Below are 20,344 nucleotides of genomic sequence, written 5' to 3'. Positions count from 1 at the left end.
AGAAACTAGGACCAGAAGCAACAAGTAAAAGTTGCAGCCCCCTAGATTTAATTTAAATATAAAGAAAATGTGTAACAGTGCAACAATCTACCCACCTATTAATTTTTAAGAAGACGCTGGACAGCCACCTCTCAGTTTCAGTGGTTTTCCTGCACACTGCAGGTTGGAATAGATGATCCCTTCCAACTCCACAATTCTATGAAATTGATTTACAAATGTTAAAACCATTATCAAGTACATCTTTAGGCCTCTTGACAGCTCTGAGCAACCAAGTGTCTCTGATGAAGATAAGCCTAGTGCTTATCTCTGAAGATAAGCTGGATAGATCCAGCTCATTTTCTGCAAACAACAGCCTTCATCTGGTGACTCTCTGAGCACTGTTCATGCACATTGCATTGAACCAAGGCCATACACAATACAGCCTTTCATGTAGAAATCCAGTTATACTCTTGCCAGCATCAAAGAACCAGACACACTTTATAGTCTCACAAGGGGCCATACAACTTTCAGTATTCTACAGATTAAAGCAGTTTTAGCAAAATATATCAAATCATACTTGAAAAAGCAATACAGCAGGCATTGCACAGCAACACCATGCTGAAGTATAATTTCAAGGCAGATGCAGATTAGATCAGCCATTCATTTATACAATAACTGGTTTCACAAACTGCCTTAAGCCATGATTTATTTAACCATAGTTTGTTTAATACACCACAATTAGCTAGGTTGACAGGAAGTGCTAAGCCAAGAACTCCATGATTATAAACTGTAATGGTTGAATTCATCCATTGCGATGAGGCAAAGTATTACTTGCTTGGCTTTGGCTTAGCATCTTCCTTGAACCCAGCTGTAGCAAGAATGTTTAGATGCCATATAGGTCTTAGCACCACAGTATAGTAGCACCATACTGAAGAACAAAACTGATTCACTGAGAGGTATAAATCTGTTGTACACAAACAAGGGAGCTTTTACAATTCTTCACATATAGAATTTCATAAGAAAAGACAATCCTAGGAAGGGATGGTATTGTTTGATCACCATCCCATATTTTTTTAGCATAAGCCATGCTGGTTGAGTTCAAAAACATCTGGAGGACCTCAGGTTCTACCACCTTAGCTTCAAAAACCACTGTTTTGTGAAACAGTGACATTTAAGTCAATGGATGACAATGCTAACTCGTGATGCACATTAATGAGTCTCAGTATCCATCCAACAGGACCTAGATGAGTGTTTTTATACAGAATACGATCTATACTTGCATATATCAAAATCTTTCTCCATTTCCTGTAGAATTCTCTTGCTGAATCAGCATAAAGGCCTTTAAGTGGTGTTGCCATTAAAGCAAGAAAACCTGATTTAAATTGGGCCAGAAAGATCCAGCAGGGAAAGATCCAGGGAAGGAAAATGAATGACACATTAAAGGAACTATAGACAGACACAGTAAAAATAAGGATATTCTATAGAACATACAAAAATAATGAGTCCAATGTTTCTACAGGCTAATCTTGCTTCTGGAAAAGTTTAAAGCCACTGAGTTATAGGTCCATAGACCATGGTGGAAATGGTAGAAGAGTTTTCTTTATTTCTGAATTCCACCTTAGCAAGTCTAGTTTTCATTTGGGTTACGTTTCAAGCTTGGTTGATTCTCACGTGCCATTTTGTTAGCAGCCAAGAATCTCTTGCATGTGGAGCAGCACTGATTCCACACTGACGGTGCAGAACATTTGCCAATATCTCGCACTCTCTCACAGAAATTCGCCGATAGTCTGTCCTTGCTGCAGAATGAAGCTGTAAAGAAAAAGACGTGTATTAGTACAAAGAGAAGTTCCTGGTGCTTCATGCAATCACTTACTGGATTGTATTCAGTTGTGATTTGTATTCCAAGCAATTATAAAATTAGAAACTGTGAAGAATTCAGAATCCTTATATATTTTCATTAAGGCTGGGAAGATTTCTCTTATTTTATTCACAAAAAATGTAGAACTTTAGACAGTTACATAATTTAACTGATCCAGCTGTAAGTGGTGTTAAAATTGTATTGGGTGCAGCTTGTTGTACCCAGCTGTGGATAGAAGGTTCAGTTCCAGCATCCTGTTCAACACCATGGGAGGCAGATGGTACAGTCCACACTTAACTGTGCTACCAAATCATACCTGAGTTATATGATCCAGTTATGTACATTCTGCTTTTGATCGTTTTGTTCAGAGCTAGTCTGAACAAGATAGTAGCAAGATAGTCCAGGTAGCAGATGTTAGGCATTATTTATTTTTACTTTATTTATCATATTTTTATTACCACCCATCTCCCCCACAGGGGGCCCCCATTATGGATGGCAGAGTTGTGTCTTTCTAGAAACTTAGCCTGCATTCCCTAAGCAGGTTTGCTGCCCGACTGTAGATTCAAACTAACTACCTTAGTTTGGCTATGGAGATGAACAGCTCTGCAAAAATCCAGATATGGCAAGAACCATCATTGTAAGATTTGGCCCTGGTGACAATGTCAAGAGACACCAAAAGCACCATGATAATCAAGTCCATCTGAGTAGAAACCAGCCCAGTAGCCAAGACTGTCAAAGGAGAGGTGGTTAGTCATGCCTGGGGCCAGGCTGGATAGAATTAAGATAGGGCTGGAGCTAGAACAGAATGTTATACAGAGAACATGGATTATGCAAAAAAAAAAAGAGTATTAGAGAGCTATAGCTAGAAAATAAAGAACAAGAGTCAGATAATTAGTACTTAGAAAAGGGTGTTGGAAGGACAGAATAACAGAGATACATAAGGAAAATATAAGATTAAGATAGCCTATAGAATGAAATAGAAATAGGAGGCATTGAATAAATTAAATGGTTGTAAATAAAAAATGACAGGTAGTCTTTCATAACAAATGTTGATAATAAAACACTTTTCCAGCTGGAATTAATGTGTATGCAACCAGTCTGGAGTATGTACCAACTCTGAAACTGTGACAATATGATTGAGGATGCTTAGTGTTGAAAAAAAAATTCAACTGCTGGTCTAACCATCTTCTGAAGATGGAATGGCAGGACATGTGGGATGGGGTGGGGATCTTGTTCTTCAAGCAACAAAATATCTCAGGCCAGGTATGATATTAGCCAGGTGCAGGAAACTGGGAATTCTGGGAGCTGTGGCTCTAAAATGTGGAGGGTAACAAGCTGAGGAAGTTTGTGAAAAAGTGAAAAGCGATGTCTAATTTTTGCAATTATTAGTAATAGCATGTATTTCATTAGATATCATTACTCTTGATTAGTTTGTGCCATGAACCTAAGACCCATATTGTGCTGCTTTAATATGATTGCAAGCACTTAAATAAATGCAAGTTATTAGTGGAACACCTTCTGTGCTGCCTTGAGCCTGTTTGGGAAGAGTGTGCGTGTGTGTAGTTTGATTACAGGTATCTAATGAATTTTTCCTTTGTGAAAATTGGATGAATGGTTCTTCCTGGATTAATGAATGTGTGCATTAGAATATCATTCTCCTTTAGAATCTGCACTTCTGGGAAGTTTGTGATGCACCTTTTCAGGCCAAGTAAGTGCAAGATACATTTATAAATGCTCATTTTAGGATAAATATGTTCTGAAGCATCTGCTTGATGATAAAATGTCTGTTTCTTATACTGTGCTTCAAACAGTTCAGAACTAGTGAACATACCCATGGCATGTAAACTTGGTTAGTTCCAGCTGATTAAAGTTGGGAGGGTTGTTAGTGTGTTATGCAAACCCATCCCTTTTGGCTAATTTATTATTTAACGTATAGTGTGAACCCAGAAAATGGGTTACTTCAGTAGCCCAGTTAAGCAAGTTGCATGGACAGAGTCAGTGTTTAGAAATGCAAATGCATGCAAATTTATGAAAGAATACATATTTCAGTAACATTTTCTTGAGATTCCCTCCCATCCTTAAATTCAGAGATTAACCCAAAAATATATCAACGTGTGAAAATATTTGCTCCTTGGAAAAGCAACACCAGAATGTCTCCAATGGACCAGCTTGTCATGTAGAGTTGCCTGCAGTCTTGCCCCAGGATAGTTTCTTTGTACGTGACTTTGCTGGAATGAACTCACCAGTACTTTTCACACACTTTTGTAGGTTGCATTTCTGAGAATCTGGAGGCTTGGTCTCCTGCTCACACCAGTTCTCTGCGTTGGTTGCACGGTCATCCACGCTGATGCACTGCACTGCTCTTTTCTGAGTGCCCCCTCCACATGAAACTGAGCACTGGAAGACATTTTGAATGACAACGCACACATTCCAAGCACAAAGGCTGCATTGATTGGGACCCAACACCATGCCCTGTGCCTTCACAGTGCCATGGGGTCTGGGAAGGGCTTTGCAAGTTAACTACTGGCTCAAGAGATGCTCCACAGGAAATGCTGCAAAGCCCTGGCACTCTGGACCAGGCAGTTATTAGCAGGAACTCCCATCTCGTTCCCCCTGCTGGGATTTCCCCCCTCCCTCCTCTGGTGTCTTGCCACTATCCCATCAGGGTTGATGAAATGGAAGACTAGTGGAGGGCCCCAGGACACTAGCTAGAATGCCAGGTTTCCTACTGCATTGCCCTGCTTGATGGCACCCTCTTTAGCCTCTGAGATCAACAAGAGGACACTTTCACAGCAAAATGAAACTGCTGTAAGAGGGCAACAGCAGTGGCTGTAGGGAACTGCACGTGGTTTGGAGAAGGGCACTAAACATCCCAGGCATAACACGACAGTTACCTGTCCCTTGATCTACAAGGCATGGCATGATGGTCATAGTCATTGATAACTTAACAAATTTTAATAAAGAAATACTTCAGCCATCAGGGCTGGCTGTGCTGCTATCCATGCCTACTCACTAAGGCTCAGTGCCAAATGACAAGTGCAAATGCTCAGACAGCAAGCCACCTTCTAGCTAGCCTCCAATATGGTACAGAAAGAAACTCTAAACTTAACTCTAATCCTTAGCCCTGCATCTGATTGTATTTGGGAGCTCAGCTTGAGCCTGAAGCTCTAACTCCTTGTTCTGTGAACTTGGTCACTGCGGTCTGTAAAGCATAATGTGTTAGGGGAACCCACCTAATTCAACCAACGATGGTGAACAAACTCTAAGCACAGGGTTTGAATACTGTGTTTCTCTCCTCTTGTTTCAGAGGATTCTTGTCAGATAACAAGTGGAAGAATGACATACAGATAGTCCTCGCTTAACCACAATTGGGACCAGAATTCTGGTTGCTAAGCGAAGTGGACATTAAGCAAATCTGACCCAATTTTATGACCTTTTTTGCAGCAGTCATTAAGCAAATCACTGCAGTCATTAAGAGAAACACATGGTCGTTAAGCAAATCATGCAGTTCCCCATTGATTTTGCTTGCTGGAAGTCAGCTGGGAAGGTCGAAAATGGCGATCGTGTAGCTGTGGGATGCTGCGATGGTCATAAATGTGAACCAGTGCCAAACGCTTGAATTGTGATCATGTGACAGTGGGGGACACCACAACAGTCGTAAGTGTGAGGACTGGCCGCAAGTTGGTTTTTCAGCACCATTGTAAGTCCTAACTGTTGCTAACCGAATGGTCATTAAGCGAGGACTACCTGTATCCAGTGCCTTTTGCCCCTTGGAGGAAATATGGTATGTAAACATGCCGAGTAATAATGATAAATATAGCATCACTGAACATATGCAGAAAGCTCTGCTGTACTAAACATATAGTGCTAAAAGACTGCCTCCCAGAAGTTATGGCTGCTACAGCTATAGTTAATACTGAAAGTGGTGCATCTTTTATTATCCTCGCAGTTATTAAATAGGCGTTCTGAGGCTTTGGGGAGACTTTGTTCCTTCTGCTTTACAAACCCAATGTTAGTGTGTAGAGTGAAGAATTGGGCACCATATGAGCTGCAGTCTGGACTGAAGAAGCTAGCCTTACATGCTTGGAATTCCCTGTGTTTGAATAAAAGAGATCGAATTTTTCAGGTTTAGGTTGCATTTCTAATCCTGCTCTATTTTCAAGTATCTCCTTGTTGGGGAGGCCAAATACCGAAGAGGACAGCTTGGGAAGGGCAGGGTTATGCCCACTAAATGGCCCTCTTCTGATATTAAAAGAATTCAGCCTTTCAGGATTTCTTCTTCCTCCTCATCAGCTTACTTATAGTTATTATTTATTTCTCAGATTTATATACAGCCTTTTCTCCAAAAGATCAAGGCAGTATAAATGGTATTTTCTCCTTCATTTTTTTTCCCCTGAGCAGGGTGAGGTCGGATGCTCCCCAAAACAGCCACTGAACGTTATTACTTAGGATCCCAGTTCCTAATTGACCACCACACGACTCCAAAAATGTGTTGGTGATCCCACTGACACATAACCCACCTTTGGCCAAGAAATAATAAAGGCAGGATAGAAAATAAAATAAATAGAATAGAATATAAAATAATAAAATAAAATAAAATAGTTGAAAGATTCTGCTGGACAGCCTGTTTTTTAGAGGCCCTCAGGGTAATGCTCTGAAGTAGCATTCCCCCAAATAGTCCCCTTCAAACATGCTGGGAATTCTGCACAAGTCATCATTTCCAAATGTCTGGAGAGCCACAGGTTGGGTGTAGAGGGCAGAGGAAATGGCCTTGAAGGACAGGAGGAAGAGCCACTACCAAAAAATGGTCAGATAAGAGGGGCTTGAGCCCAAGCCAAGAATAAAACTTGAGTAACAGTGTATCTCTAAAATCAAATCATTCAATCTTTTCCTGTTTTTTTTTAGACTTGTATTCTATCTGTCTTATATTCTGCATTATATGTCTTAATTATGTCTTGAACAATTAATATAAAAATGTTTTAAAAAAAGAATAAAACTTGAGAAAACATCTCAGACAAGCCCCTCCCTAGTGAGGGAATGGGGAAGCACATTCAAATTTGCAAGATTCTGTTACTACAGCTGTTACAATAAAAGTAGCCCTGGCCTGTAGGGCATTGGTTTCTTAGTCTGGTCCACCTTGTTGGGCTGGCAATGGGGAAGGCTGCCCTAGAGCAATCAGGATGCAGTTCAGAATGCTCTGGCTTTTCCAGGAGGAAGTACAAAAGCTTAAATATATATGTATTTCACAGGTTAATTAATCAAAGTGGCACACTGTACCTCATTCCAAGGCTCTGTGTGCCATGCCAAGCAAGGATCCACGTTACAGCTCATGTTCAGTACCAGCTGGCTTTGCAGTACCTGGCAGTGGAACGGCCTCAGAATTCTCTTCTCTCGCACATCAATGCAATACGCATCGCGGGTCTTGAAACCACCCCCACAGCTGGAGGAGCACTGTGGAGGGAACAGCAGGAAGAAGGTAGGCTCTGTAGCTTCAGAGGACCCTGCCAGGCATTTGTCTTTGCAAGCACAGGGGAATGGCATGGTGCAGAAGAGAGATGGGGGGACCACAGCACCTCTTTGGCTGCCCAGAGAACCCCCAGACAGGGTGGAGCCCATTTTGTTTTTCTCCTTTAAAAGGGTTGAGTAGCTTTAAAGAGAAAGAAGCTAATAGAAAATCTGCATGAGGCTTAAGATACTCATGACAAAGAAACAAAACTTTATTACTGTCAAAGGTGGGGCACAGTCAGTTAAAAGCTTAGAAGGTACATTAAAATCTAATATATGAAGCTAAAACACAGAAATACGCTCATGTCATCTCTTAAGTTCCCCCAAATCTGGCTGATTATTCCTACTAAGGTAAAAGGCTTAAGACATCCATTTCACCATTTAAAACCCAACCCAATATTATGTATTTGTAAGTTCTTTCCTATCTATGCCTGAGCCTGAAGACCTCAAAAACTACACTTTGCATGTGCAACATCTCTCCTGTCTTCACTTGGGCTTGACGACCTCTCTGGTTCAATTCATTCGCCTTTCTGCTGAATCAGGAGAGGTTGTGCAGGTTCCCGACAGTTGGTTGGAGGCTGTGATGGATAAAAGGAGGTCCAGGAAACTGATGCTGAATCCAGCTGAGATGAAGGTCCTATGGGTAGGTAGTTCTCAGGCCCAGGATTAGATCTGAATGAGGTAGTGTTTCCTCTGAAGGAAAAGGTACCTAGCATGGAGCTGTCCTTGATTCTGATCTTTAACTACATGCACAGGTAGCCTTAGTAGCAAGGAGGCTTATGACCAGATTTGACCAGTGGGCTATCTATGATCCTATCAGGATGGAGATCCTAGCATCAGTGATCCATGCCCTGAAAACATCAGATTTCTAGAAGGCATCCTCCATGGGGCTACCCTTGAAGATGTCTGGAAGCTGCCAGTGGTACAGAACACAACCTGATTTTAAATTGGGCAGCTAAATTGGGTCCCAAAACCATTTTATTTGCCTTACTTGACATATTGCCAACTCCTGAAGTCTCTCAGTGGTTTACAATAAAAAAAAAAACACATTTAAAAATTGAAACATTAAAAACAGTTCAAAGAGCAATTTTACAAACAAGTGAAATTAAAATTAATAGTTCATATCAACAGTTAAATGTCTATATGAAAAGATGTGCTATGAGGCTTTTAAAAAAAAGCTAATAAAGATGTCCCTCTACTCTGCAGAGAGTGCATGCTAAACAGCTGGAGCAGCAAATTTCCAACAAAATTGCTTGTGGCAACGGTTGGCAAACCTCCTGAACTGAGCATGGAATTTCACACAGAAAGAGGCATTCTTTCTTTAAAGGTAGAGCTTTAAAGGTAATGACCAGCATTTTGTATTTTGCACAGAAATGAATTGGCAATGCTTTAAGCACAGACAGTCAGTTCATGTTCTTCCCAAGCCACGTTGTCTGCCAACTGATGTTTCTGCCCCAAAAGAGTGCATTACCATAGGTTATTGCATCACAATTTTGAAGTGTTTATTTTCCAGAAAGAGATACAGTTGGCATATCAACCAAAGTTGATGAAATGAACTTCTGACAATAGCCTCAATCTTGGAAAGAAAAAGAGACAAAGACTCAGGCCCCAAAACATCCCCAAATTGCATATCTGCTCCTTCTGCGAAAGGCAGACATACCACCTTTCTGGAATTCCTGCCCCTGACAGTAAGTACCTACATCTTGTCTGGATACAGTTTCAAGTTACTATTCTTTATCCAGCCCATTACTGACTGCAGACAGGTGTCAAGGATTATCATCCCATTTCCTGAAGATGTCAGAAATAGATCTGGGTGTCATCAGTGTGATGCTAACTAAAGCAACTCTAATAACCTCCTGGCCAGAAGTGACCTATCAACATTTGGCAAGGATCCAGAGGACAAGGGGTGAAATATACTACTCCAAATAGCTTGTCCACATTCTCTAGTATCAACAGTTGAAATTGATCCAATCGAACTGTACAAGAGGAGTTACTACATATCCTTATTTGTATCACAGCATAGTTTTTAAATGGCTTTTATGCCATATAAATTTTGAGTTGAATCCTTCTACACTTACATGCTAACCATTAATCAGCAGAGTGAGTAGTATACTAACAGAATACAAGCTGTTTATAAACTACTATTATATGCAGAATATATATTGAGGGAAGCTGGATTGGAAGAAGATGAGCATGGCTTTAAAGTTGCAGAAAGAAGCATCAATAACCTGTGCTATGCTGATGACAAAACATTCTGTTGTAATCCATAGGGTTTACAACAGAAGGCCAGCAGAAAAGAGGAAGACCTTCAATGTGATGGATTGATACAATTACCGCAACAATGGATGCAAACTTTGGAACAGTCAGGCATATGGCGCAAGACCGAACAGCATTTCGTTCTGTTATACAGAGGGTCGCCATGAGTTGTAAACGACTCGACGGCAACTAACAACAGCAACATGCTGATGGCACTACTTTGATACCTGAACATTCAAATAATTCTGGAAACTCTAGTAATGAAAGTTAAGGAGCACAGTGAAGAAATGGGATTAAGATTAATATAAGAAGACCAAACTAATGACAACTAGTACAACAACCAGCCTTAGAATTAACAATGAAGATGTCAAAGTGGTGGACAGCTTCTGCCTTTTAGGATCAACCGCCAATAGTAAAGGAACAAGCAGTCAAGAAATACACTGCAGACCAGACTTTGTAGAACAGCCATGAAGTCCTTGGCAAATTACTCAAAAGCTGTGATGTGTCTATATCTACAAAGATCAGAAACATGTAAGCCATGGTATTCCCTATGACACTCTATAGAAGTCAAAACTGGACTTTAAAGAAGCAGGATAGGAAGACTATTGACGTTTTTGAATTTTGGTCTTGAAGAAGATCCTGAGAATACCATGGAAAGCCAAACAAACAACCAAATGCATCCTAGAACAAATCAATTCAGTGTTCTTGCTTGAGGCACAAATAACCAGGCTCAAATTACCATATTTTGGAGACATTATACAAAGACCTAGCTCTTTGGAGAAGTCTATAATGCTAGGAAAGGTGGAAGGAAAGAGAAAAAGAGGATGACCAGCAGAAGGGTGGATAGATTTACAGTAGCAATGGTTGCACTATTGGAAGATCTAAGAACCAGGATGGGGACAGAGTGCCCTGGAGAAAATCTATCTATGCGGTCATCAAGAATCAACACCAACTTGATGGCATATAATCAATCAATCAGCTACTACATCCAGCTGAAGATATTGATATTACTCTATATAGCTCCAAACTGTGTAGGACCCAATAACTTTTGCCTTGCTTTTTAAGATTGCCTTTCCAGTCCTTGTCATAAGATCAGCTGTGGAGGCCTTACGTCTCACAGGCTGGTCCGGCATAGTGCAATGATAGAACTGGGGCTTTCTCAGTGGCTGCCCCTGAATTACAGAGCTTCCTCCCCAAGCAGTCTCAGAATGGTACGTACAGTCCACCTTCCCTGAAGATCACAGAGCAGAGAGATACAGCTGTTACATTATGCCACACCCTCAGTATGTAACTGAAAATTCCCAAGGGAAGTATGGCTGGACCCCACACTAGAAGCAACTGAGGACATGCCTAGCCTATGTAAGATAACAACTAGTTTTGTTTTTTTGATTAAGTTTGTTATTTTGTAAACTATGCCCCTGTAAATGCTTGGGGATGGGGCAGTGGGGGGGAAATGGTATAGAAAAAGTAACAGCAGCAACAACAAATTCTAGACTGTCAAGATCATTTAGTAACTTTAATTTTGGGCAATTTGCCTTCTCTTTTATTAATCTATCTCCCAGCGTTGTTCTTTAATCCTGATTTCAAGAAGGTAAAGATAATATGTGGAAACCACAAGAACATTCCTTCTGGTTGCTAGCTGCAAAACCTTGGTCTAGATTGCTTATAGCAACTCATAGAGCTGACACAAAAAATCTGCCACCCATGGCAGGGAACCCACGGCTGCTTCTGCCAGCAGGACACTGTAGGTGAGGCACTGCCAAAGACCCAACATGGCCATCATGGTTACCTTACCACAACACCTTGCTCCAAGCAAGGACCCCTGAGAGCCAAGTATTTGGGCCTGGCAAGTGGACTTTTTTGCCCTGATGCCTCAGGGCATCAGAACTGTTCAGAACAACGTAGGATTCCTTGGAGCAAGGCACCAAAGCAGGTGCTACAACACTCTAGATAAGAGGGCACCAAACTGCCAGCCTTCCAAATTTGAGGGAGGGGTGTCAGTCTGTCTATGAAAAGATCAGATTGGCCAAGAGAGCATGGTTAGGATGGACAACAATTAGGGCCACCAGCTCTGGGTTACAAAAATCTAGTCAACCACTAGATGGCAGCAAAGAGAAACAGAACACTTACTCTTTGGTGTCATCTCACCTCAACAGGATTTTTGCAGCCCAGGTCTGAAAGCACTACAGCAGTAATGGGAAGCAAGGGCTTATGGAGGTTTCCCAAGAAGCTAGATTTCTGAGGGAGAGGTGGTTGGTGAAAAAAGCCTGACAATTTAAATCTTGAGCCACTCAGCAATATAGTGCCATCCAAGACTGTACTGTAGTCTGCCCCTTTCAGTGAGGAAAAGGTGAGAAGCATGAGGACTCTGCGTGGAACTGGAGTTGCTTAAAACAAGGTACCCTGGATCCTACTGAATGAGAAGCTAATAAATATCAAGTATTGAAGGTCAGAAACTCCATCATCCCTTTCGTAACTGCTTCTGGCTGAACATGTAACTTCTGTGGAAATTCTAAAATGCTTTGAAGTGTTCACATTGAATAGGCTCAGGTTATTATTCCCAGGATCTACTTTTGATAAGAGCCTGGAATAACAACATGAGAGAAACAATTGAAATTTAACTAATAAAAATGTTTATTGTTGAAGTATCTCAGTTGTTAAGAACAGGAAAGATAATAATAGCCAGTATGAATAGGGAACGCTCTACAGAAAGAGATCTGCCTCAAAATTAGCTTTGAAAAAGTATAATTATTTTGATTTTTTTCCATTTTTGCACTTCAGTGTTACAAGTGTCAGTTACTCTGGTTCAGGAACCATTACATTTATTTGGGAAACTTCAGGGTAAAAGAAATTATGTTACATTTTGGGGATATGTCGAGAATAAAATGCATTTCCCTCGTTACTTGCTTATGGAAAGGAGCAAACACTTTTAATCAGGGCCAGAGAAGAAACTACCTTGTGGGCTCTTTTGGTGTCCAAAAAGCAAAAATCCCCAATAAATAATATTTGACAATCACACTGGGCCAGCTTTCTTTACCTTGCTCCAGTCTCCGGCTCTCCACTGAGCACATGGCCGAAGATAGCATCTCCTGGCTGGATCGGGTTTTTTAATGTGCTGGCAGTCAGACTCATTCCTGGTGTTGCATTCCACTGGTCTCCAAAAGGCTCCAACACCACATGTGGTAGAGCACTGGAACAGAGCAGAGAAATAATGCTGCCATTTCTTCAGGATACAGAAGAAGGAAATGAGAAACAAGGCTGGCTGTTCCATGTGTCCTGCTGAAACATCACCTCCGTCAGTCTTTTCACCTGATCGAACGGTGCATAGCTATGGATATTAAGCTAAATCATCTCCAGAGCCGATGCTTAAAATAGCTGTTCTCCCCATTTCTGTTCCTTGTAGGTCATGTCTTTTAGTTTGTAAGCTTGCAAGAAGGAATTTTCCCTGAGCAACTGTAAGCCACTCTAAAAACCTTTTTGGATGAAGAGTGAGACTGACGGAAAAAAATAGATAGTATAGGACATTGACTCTGGACATTCCTATTTTAATTATATTTCTGGGATACCCTTTTAAGATGTATATTTAGCATCCCTTTTCCAGCTAAGACAGCTGAGAGTGAATAGAAATGAAGCTAATTTATTAAGCAACATATTTACTATCAATCAGCAACAACAACAAACATAGCAAAGGCAGAGAGTAAAATCTCTGCAGATTGTTTGTTTGTTTGAATTTATTAGCCACCCAACTCCAAACTTTTGTGAACTTTGCAAAACTTAAGAAATGAAATTTCTGTGACGGCTGTTTTTAACCCGATACTCAGTTGTTTCCATTGACTCTAAAGAGATATTATACAATCTGTGAACTTCTTCAGATTGCATCTCATTCTTCTGCTCCTCTTCCCAGTTTCTCTTTATCAAATTAGTCTGAAGGTATCAACAGTTCAAGAGCCAGTTCGGTGCAGTGGTTAAGGTACCAGGCTAGAAACCAGGAGACGGTGAGTTCTAGTCCTGCCTTAGGCATGAAGCCAGCTGGGTGACCTTGGGCCAGTCCCTCTCTTTCAGCCCTAGGAAGGAGGCAATGGCAAACCACTTCTGAAAAACCTTGCCAAGAAAACTGCAGGGACTTGTCCAGGCAGTCTCTGAGAATTGGACATATTGGATTAAAAAAAACCCAACAGTCCTGGATAAAAATATAGTCTAGTAGATGTTTCAGGGTTGCCTCAAATAAAATCATCTTCCTCACATGGGTAGCACATCTTAAAGAACAAATGTAATCTGTAGGATTCCCTCAATTCCATTTGCAGGTGTGTGTACTATATGTATATGTCACAAAATAAAAGGCATAACAAGACATCTCCAACTACAGAATGGTCTGACCAGAGTTGATAGTAGTATAAATACAACATTTATGGAAAGTGAAAAGTCCTTAGCTTGATGGACAATATGCAAGCTATTCTTCAATGGAAGTACCCTCACTGGGTACCTGATTTGATTTGAATTGCTAACTGTCATGTTCACTGTTTCAATGTGCACTGTACATTGTAATATTTCACATGCCATGGCGTTGACGCGCGTTTCTCTTTGGGAAGGAGCTGCTGTGAAACCTTGTGCCAAGCTCTGTATCTATGTCCATTTCAATGGAATGTGTTTGGGTTATGTGCTCTGCTCAAGGGCTTTTCCCGCGGACCATCAGAAACCGTTAGGAGCACCTGGGATTGTGAGCTTGGGAAGATTCCCCGGGGGGAGGGATCTCATTCGTACCAAGGGTTTTTAGTTTGCATTTGGCGGGCTTTTTTCATTCTCAGCTTTCTTTGTGATCCTGCATACTATTCTTTAATAAATCAGATATCTTTGTGATCCTGCTCATGAGTCTGATGGTGTTTTAGAATAGGCAATCTTTACATAAAGCTGAGAATCACCAAAGTTGTACTGTTAGCTCCTACCAAGATTAGTTTCTTGTGAGGGAAAATAGTTAACGATGGCCGAGTCCAAGCTCATGACTGGGGGACTTGAGGAACTGACTGGCTTGATGCCCGAGTCAATGGTCAAGAGCGGAGAACTGAGCCTCACCCCAGAACCTTCAGGTTTCCGGCAGGATTCGAGTTCCAGCCCTGAGGTGGAGGAATCCGACAATGGGAGAGAACCAGAGCAACCGGCACCCAGCAAATCGCCTGCAGAGTTGATCACCTGGGATGAAATGGGAGAACCCCAGCCAGGGATGTCCCAGGCATCCTGGAAGTATTGGTTCCCGCTGACCCGAAACGTAGAATCTACCATGGTATCAACAGGGAGACAGCCTAACATGCGAGGGAGGGAGGAATCTCAAACCCCTGAAAGGCTGAGAGTGGTGGAGGCCAAAATAGAATCGATGGAGTACATGTTAAGAAACCTGTCTCTATCATGGGGGGGGGGGCAGCTGAGACGCGAAGGAGATTCCAGCTCCACGCAATCATCCTCCATCCCCTCACCCGGACTGCCGGTGGAGCGGGGCCGGAGATGGCGCCAGGATGAATCTCCACCCCGCAGAGTTCGACCACCAGCGTCCCCACCCCAAGGAGGGAGAACTACTGTAACCTGGGGCCCAACCACTCAAGCAGCCACTGATTCAGCTCCAACAGGAGTGGGGGTGAAAGACTTTCCTGTCAAGTTTGATGGGGATCCAACCAAGTTATCTTTCTTTCTCACTAACGCTAAAAGTTACATGAGGCAGTTTGGAGCATACTTCCCTTCCGAAGAGGCTAAAATAACTGCCATTGCCACCAAGTTGAAGGGATGAGCAGCTGACTGGTATGTTCAATTAAGTGAGGCTGACTCCCCTGCACTTGATTATTTCGAGGACTTCATGTGGGCGTTAAAGCTGCATTTTGAGGGTCCTCTAGCCAAGGCAAGAGCTAAAAAGGCACTGAAGGATCTTACCCAGGGCCAACTGTCTGTAGCTGATTATGCCCTGGAGTTTAAGGCTTTAGCTGGGAAAATCCCCGACTGGTCTCAGTCAACCTTAATAGAACTGTTTAAAGAGGGACTCAACCGGGACGTCCTGTGGTGGGCGTTGTGTAGAGATGACCCAGAGACATTGTATGAATGGATCTGTCTGGCCGGCAAGGCTGAGAACACCCAGCATACCTTCACGCAAACCAAACGACCTGAAAAACAACCAGCCACCATGAGGGGACCCTGAAGTGGCGCAACTGCTGCCCGGCCAGGCTATAGAGCCTGGGAAGAGGAGAGAGATCAGCGCTATGTGAGGGGTCACTGTCTACGATGCGGAAAGGAAGGGCATCGAGCAGCTGATTGCCCAAAAGCCAAGGCTGGAGATCGAGCGGGCAAGCTGCCGGCCAAATCACTGCCCCCTTGCTGCGGATGACAGCAGCCAAGGGGGCAGCCGACGCTGAGGAAGTGTTCTACTTCTCGGGAGAGGCTGAAGATGACTCTAAGGAGCCGGTGGGAAACGCCAGCCACCTGCCATGAAGAGTGCCTGCGGGGAGGTGGGGGAGGATGGGCGCGAGGATGCTATGGTGAGTGCTGACTGTCCCACTTTAGCAGTAAAAGTGAAATTGGGCTCCCGCACAAAGACTACAGAGGTCTGGGCTTTAGTTGACTCTGGGTGTTCCAGGTGTCTGATTCACCCTGATCTGGTTGCTGCTTTGGACCTGCCTAGCTTCCCCCTCCAGCAGCCTTTGATCTTCACACAGTTGGATGGTTCAATGGGGGGGGGGGCAGCAACCCATTTCACTGGAACTGTCGCAATGCAAATGGGCAGCCACCATGAGACTGGTGAATTGAAATTTGTAGTGGCACCTGTTGGCAACCCCTTGGTAATTCTGGGGATTCCCTGGTTGACCTATCAAAGCCCACATATAAATTGGGAAGACAGAACTCTGACTTTTAAGGATGGGTTTTACCAAGCCCCTACCGTGGAGAGAGCCTCAAGTGCAGGGGTGGGAAGGGCTGCAATTGCCATGCCACGCCCTAGTTTGGCACATTTAGAAGGCTTGCCCGATCAATACCAAGACTTTGCAGACGTCTTTGGGGAAATGGAAGCAGATCAGCTACCACCCCATCGGAAAACTGACTGCAATAGAGTTGGTTCCCAACGCTCAATTGCCCAAGCCGAAACTTTATCCAATGACTCAGAAGGAGCTTGAGGCATTACGGGACTTTATTGACAAAAATCTGTCAAGGGGGTTTATTGAACCTGCAAATTCCCCAGTTGGGGCCCTTGTGCTATTCCGGGAAAAGAAAGATGGCACGCTTCGACTCTGTACAGACTATTGGGGGTTAAATTCCATCTCAATTTCCAACAAGTACCCTCTGCTGCTCATGAAGGACATGTTAGCTCACTTGTCTAAGGGCAAGATTTTCTCCAAGCTTGATCTTCGTGAAGCCTATTTCCGCATCCACATACAAGCTGGAGATGAGTGGAAAACCACTTTTAATTGCCCATTGAGTTCATTTCAGTACAAAGTCCTCCCTTTTGGGTTGGCAGGGGTGCCCGGAGTCTTCATGCAATTGATTAATGAAGTATTACATGATCATTTGTTTAAAGGAGTCCTGGTTTATTTAGACGATGTTCTCATTTACACTGAAACCGAGGAGGAACACGAACGCCTCCTCAAATATGTGTTAAGCAAGCTTAGAGATGCCAAGCTTTATGCCAAGCTTTCCAAATGTGAGTTTCACAAGACCCAACTTGACTATCTAGGCTATAGGGTGTCTGACAAGGGCATTGAAATGGACCCTGGAAAAATTCAGGCAATTTTAAGTTGGGAACGGCCCCGCACCCGGAGGCAATTGCAAAGTTTCCTTGGGTTCAGTAATTACTTTCGCCAATTTATCCAGGGGTTTGCTGAGATTGCTTTGCCCCTCACTGATTTACTCCGTACCAAGGGCTTGGGGGAGACACGCAAAGTAAAAAACCCTGGGGCAGTGCTGAATTGGATGCCTGAATGCCAGGCAGCATTTGAGAAGTTAAAAACCCTCTTTACTGCTGAGCCTATTCTACAGCACCCCGATCCTGAACACCCCTTTGTGGTCCAAGTTGATGCTTCTGACTCCTCAGTTGGGGCTATATTGTTACAAAGAGATTCTGAAAATCACTTAAAATCCTGCACTTATTTGTCCAGAAAATTTTCTGAAACTGAACGCCGGTGGCATGTTTGGGAAAAGGAGGCTTTTGCTGTAAAAGCCGCTTTGGAAGCCTGGCGTCACCTCCTGGAAGGCGCTAAATGCCCTTTTGAGGTTTGGACTGATCACAGGAATTTGGAAGCCCTCCACACACCCCGGCGTCTCAGTCCTAAACAAATTCGCTGGGCTCAATTTTTCAGTCGCTTTAACTTCCAGTTAAAATTTATTCCGGGAAAGAAAAACTTTCTGGCCGATGCTTTGTCATGTTTACCTCAGGACCTTGACCAAGTAGCAGATGTGGTTGGGATTGTTCTCACTGAATCACAACTGGTCTTAGTTGCTGTCACCCGGAGCCAGACCTGTGCGCAGGCATCCCCGCCCCCAGCCCAGTCTGGGAAGCGGAAAGTGCAAGTTCCTTGTCAGTTACAGAAGGACTTTCTCCAGGCACTGAAATCTGACACTTGGTTGCTAGCTAACAGAGACAATGTTTCTTTTGAAAACGGCCTGGTGTGGGTGGAACACCGCCTTTATGTGCCTGAAACTTTAAGAGCTGATGTTTTGCAGCGTTCCCATGATGATAAACTTGCTGGACACTTTGGTTTTGTCAAAACCTTGCATTTGGTTCGCCGTCAATTTTAGTGGCCAACCTTAAGGCGTGATGTAAAAGACTATGTTGCTTCCTGTCCTGTTTGTGCCATGTCAAAGCGAAAAGGAGGAAAACCACAGGGGCTTCTACAGCCAGTGGCCAGCCCATCCCGTCCCTGGGATGAGATTTCTATGGATTTTATTGTGGACCTACCTCCCAGTCAGAAGAAAACTGTCATTTGGGTTGTAAAAGATTTTTTCTCCAAACAAGCCCATTTCATTCCATGTGCGTCCATCCCATCGGCCCCGCAATTGGCCCGCCTATTTCTCATCCACATCTACCATCTCCACGGTAGCCCCTCCCGTTTGGTCAGCGACTGCAGGACACAGTTTACTTCCCAGTTTTGGAAATCATTTTTAAAATTGATTGGCACCAAACAGGCACTGTCCATGTCATCCCATCCTGAGACTGACGGATCTACTGAGATTTTGAACTCCACCCTTGAACAATTCCTTAGAGAATACATTAACTACCATCAGGACAATTGGGTGGACTTGCTGTCTTTTGCTGAAGTGGCTTACAACGATACTGTCCATCAGAGTACTGGGCAAACCCCTTTTCATGTGGTTTCTGGTCACAACTTTGTTCCCATCCCTGAGCTGCCACAACCCCCTCCCCAATCCTGTTCTGCCTCTGACTGGGCTGTTAAGCTTGCTGATTCCTGGCTGGTGATTCAACAGGCTTTGGCTGATGCCCAGGCTGCTTACCAGTTTCAAGCCGATAAATTTCGTTCTTTGCAACACGATTTCAAAATTGGGGATCAAGTATATTTATCTACCAAATTCATCAAGTCCCCACAACCCTCTAAAAAACTTGCTCCCAAGTTCATTGGTCCTTTCCCTATTGTTGGTCTTATCAATCCAGTTACTGTTAAGTTGGACCTGCCTCACAATTTGAAACACTTGCACCCTGTTTTCCATTGCAGCCTGCTCAAGCCTGTCCACCACTCTTCCTGCTGGCATCCCCAACCTCCTCCTCCTGCTCCAATCATGATTGACGGCCAACAGCACTTTGAAGTCAAGGAGGTCCTTTATTCTCGCAAGCTTCAAGGCACCCTCCAGTATCTGATCCGCTGGAAACACTTTCCTCATCCTGAATGGGTGTGTGCTCACCACGTTAATGCTCCTGATTTAGTTAACCATTTCCACTTAGCTTACCCTTTAAAGCCTGCCGCTTAGTGTTTTCTTTCTTTTGGGGGGCAGTATGTCATGTTCACTGTTTCAATATACACTGTACATGGTAACGTTTCACATGCCATGGCGCTGACGCGCATTTCTGTTTGGGAGGGAGCTGCTGTGAGACCTTGTACCAAGCTCTGTATCTATGTCCATTTCAATGGAACGTGTTTGGGTTATGTGCTCTGATGGTCCCGCGGACCATCAGAAACCGTTAGGAGCACCTGGGATTGTGAGCTTGGGAAGATCCCCCGGGGGGAGGGATCTCATTCATACCGAGGGTTTTTAGTTTGCATTTGGAGGGCTTTTTTCATTCTCAGCTTTCTTTGTGATCCTGCATACTATTCTTTAATAAATCAGATATCTTTGTGATCCTGCTCATGAGTCTGATGGTGTTTTAGAATAGGCAATCTTTACACTAACAAGTAGCAAATGTGAAAAGAATTCATTGCAGCAGTTAAACGTCTGACTTAGCAGCATGCTGTTGGAGCAACTACAGGTTGTGTTCCATCACTTCTGACTCTTTGTGACCCAAGAGACATCATTTCACCAGGACTGTCAGTAACTGCTTCTTTGAATTGTCCTAAGCCCATGCATGCTTTTGCCTTCAGCGATAGTATTTAGTCACCTTGTCTTCTGCCAGCCTCTTTTTGATGGCTTTTGATTTTTCCAAGCATGAGGATCTGATTACTCTTGCTCTTGCCTGTCAAAAATACTTAAGCTTTACGGTCTTGATTAGTGCTTCCAGCGAGCAATCTGGTTTTACTTCCTCAAGTATTGAATGATTTTCTTCTTGCGGAT

The 20,344-nt window shown here is 43.1% G+C and overlaps 1 protein-coding gene across 1 annotated transcript in view; it reads right to left on the bottom strand.

Annotated features, from left to right (window-relative positions):
- Positions 1 to 397: 397 nt before the first annotated feature.
- Positions 398 to 20,344, bottom strand: part of ADAMTS12 (ADAM metallopeptidase with thrombospondin type 1 motif 12) — a 177,879-nt gene continuing 157,932 nt past the window's right edge. Inside the window, exons 20-23 of the mRNA XM_063295767.1 lie at positions 12,636 to 12,788; positions 7,115 to 7,288; positions 4,081 to 4,234; positions 398 to 1,788 (exon numbers count right to left, since the gene is read on the bottom strand). Coding sequence (XP_063151837.1) covers positions 1,607 to 1,788; positions 4,081 to 4,234; positions 7,115 to 7,288; positions 12,636 to 12,788 — 663 coding nt within the window. The 3' untranslated portion in view covers positions 398 to 1,606. The remainder of the gene's footprint in view (positions 1,789 to 4,080; positions 4,235 to 7,114; positions 7,289 to 12,635; positions 12,789 to 20,344) is intronic.

Source organism: Candoia aspera, chromosome 2, assembly GCF_035149785.1.
Source record: "Candoia aspera isolate rCanAsp1 chromosome 2, rCanAsp1.hap2, whole genome shotgun sequence".
Lineage (NCBI taxonomy): Eukaryota > Metazoa > Chordata > Lepidosauria > Squamata > Boidae > Candoia > Candoia aspera.
The sequence above is the reverse complement of the archived record's forward strand: the minus strand, read 5'-3'. Positions and strand labels throughout refer to the sequence as shown.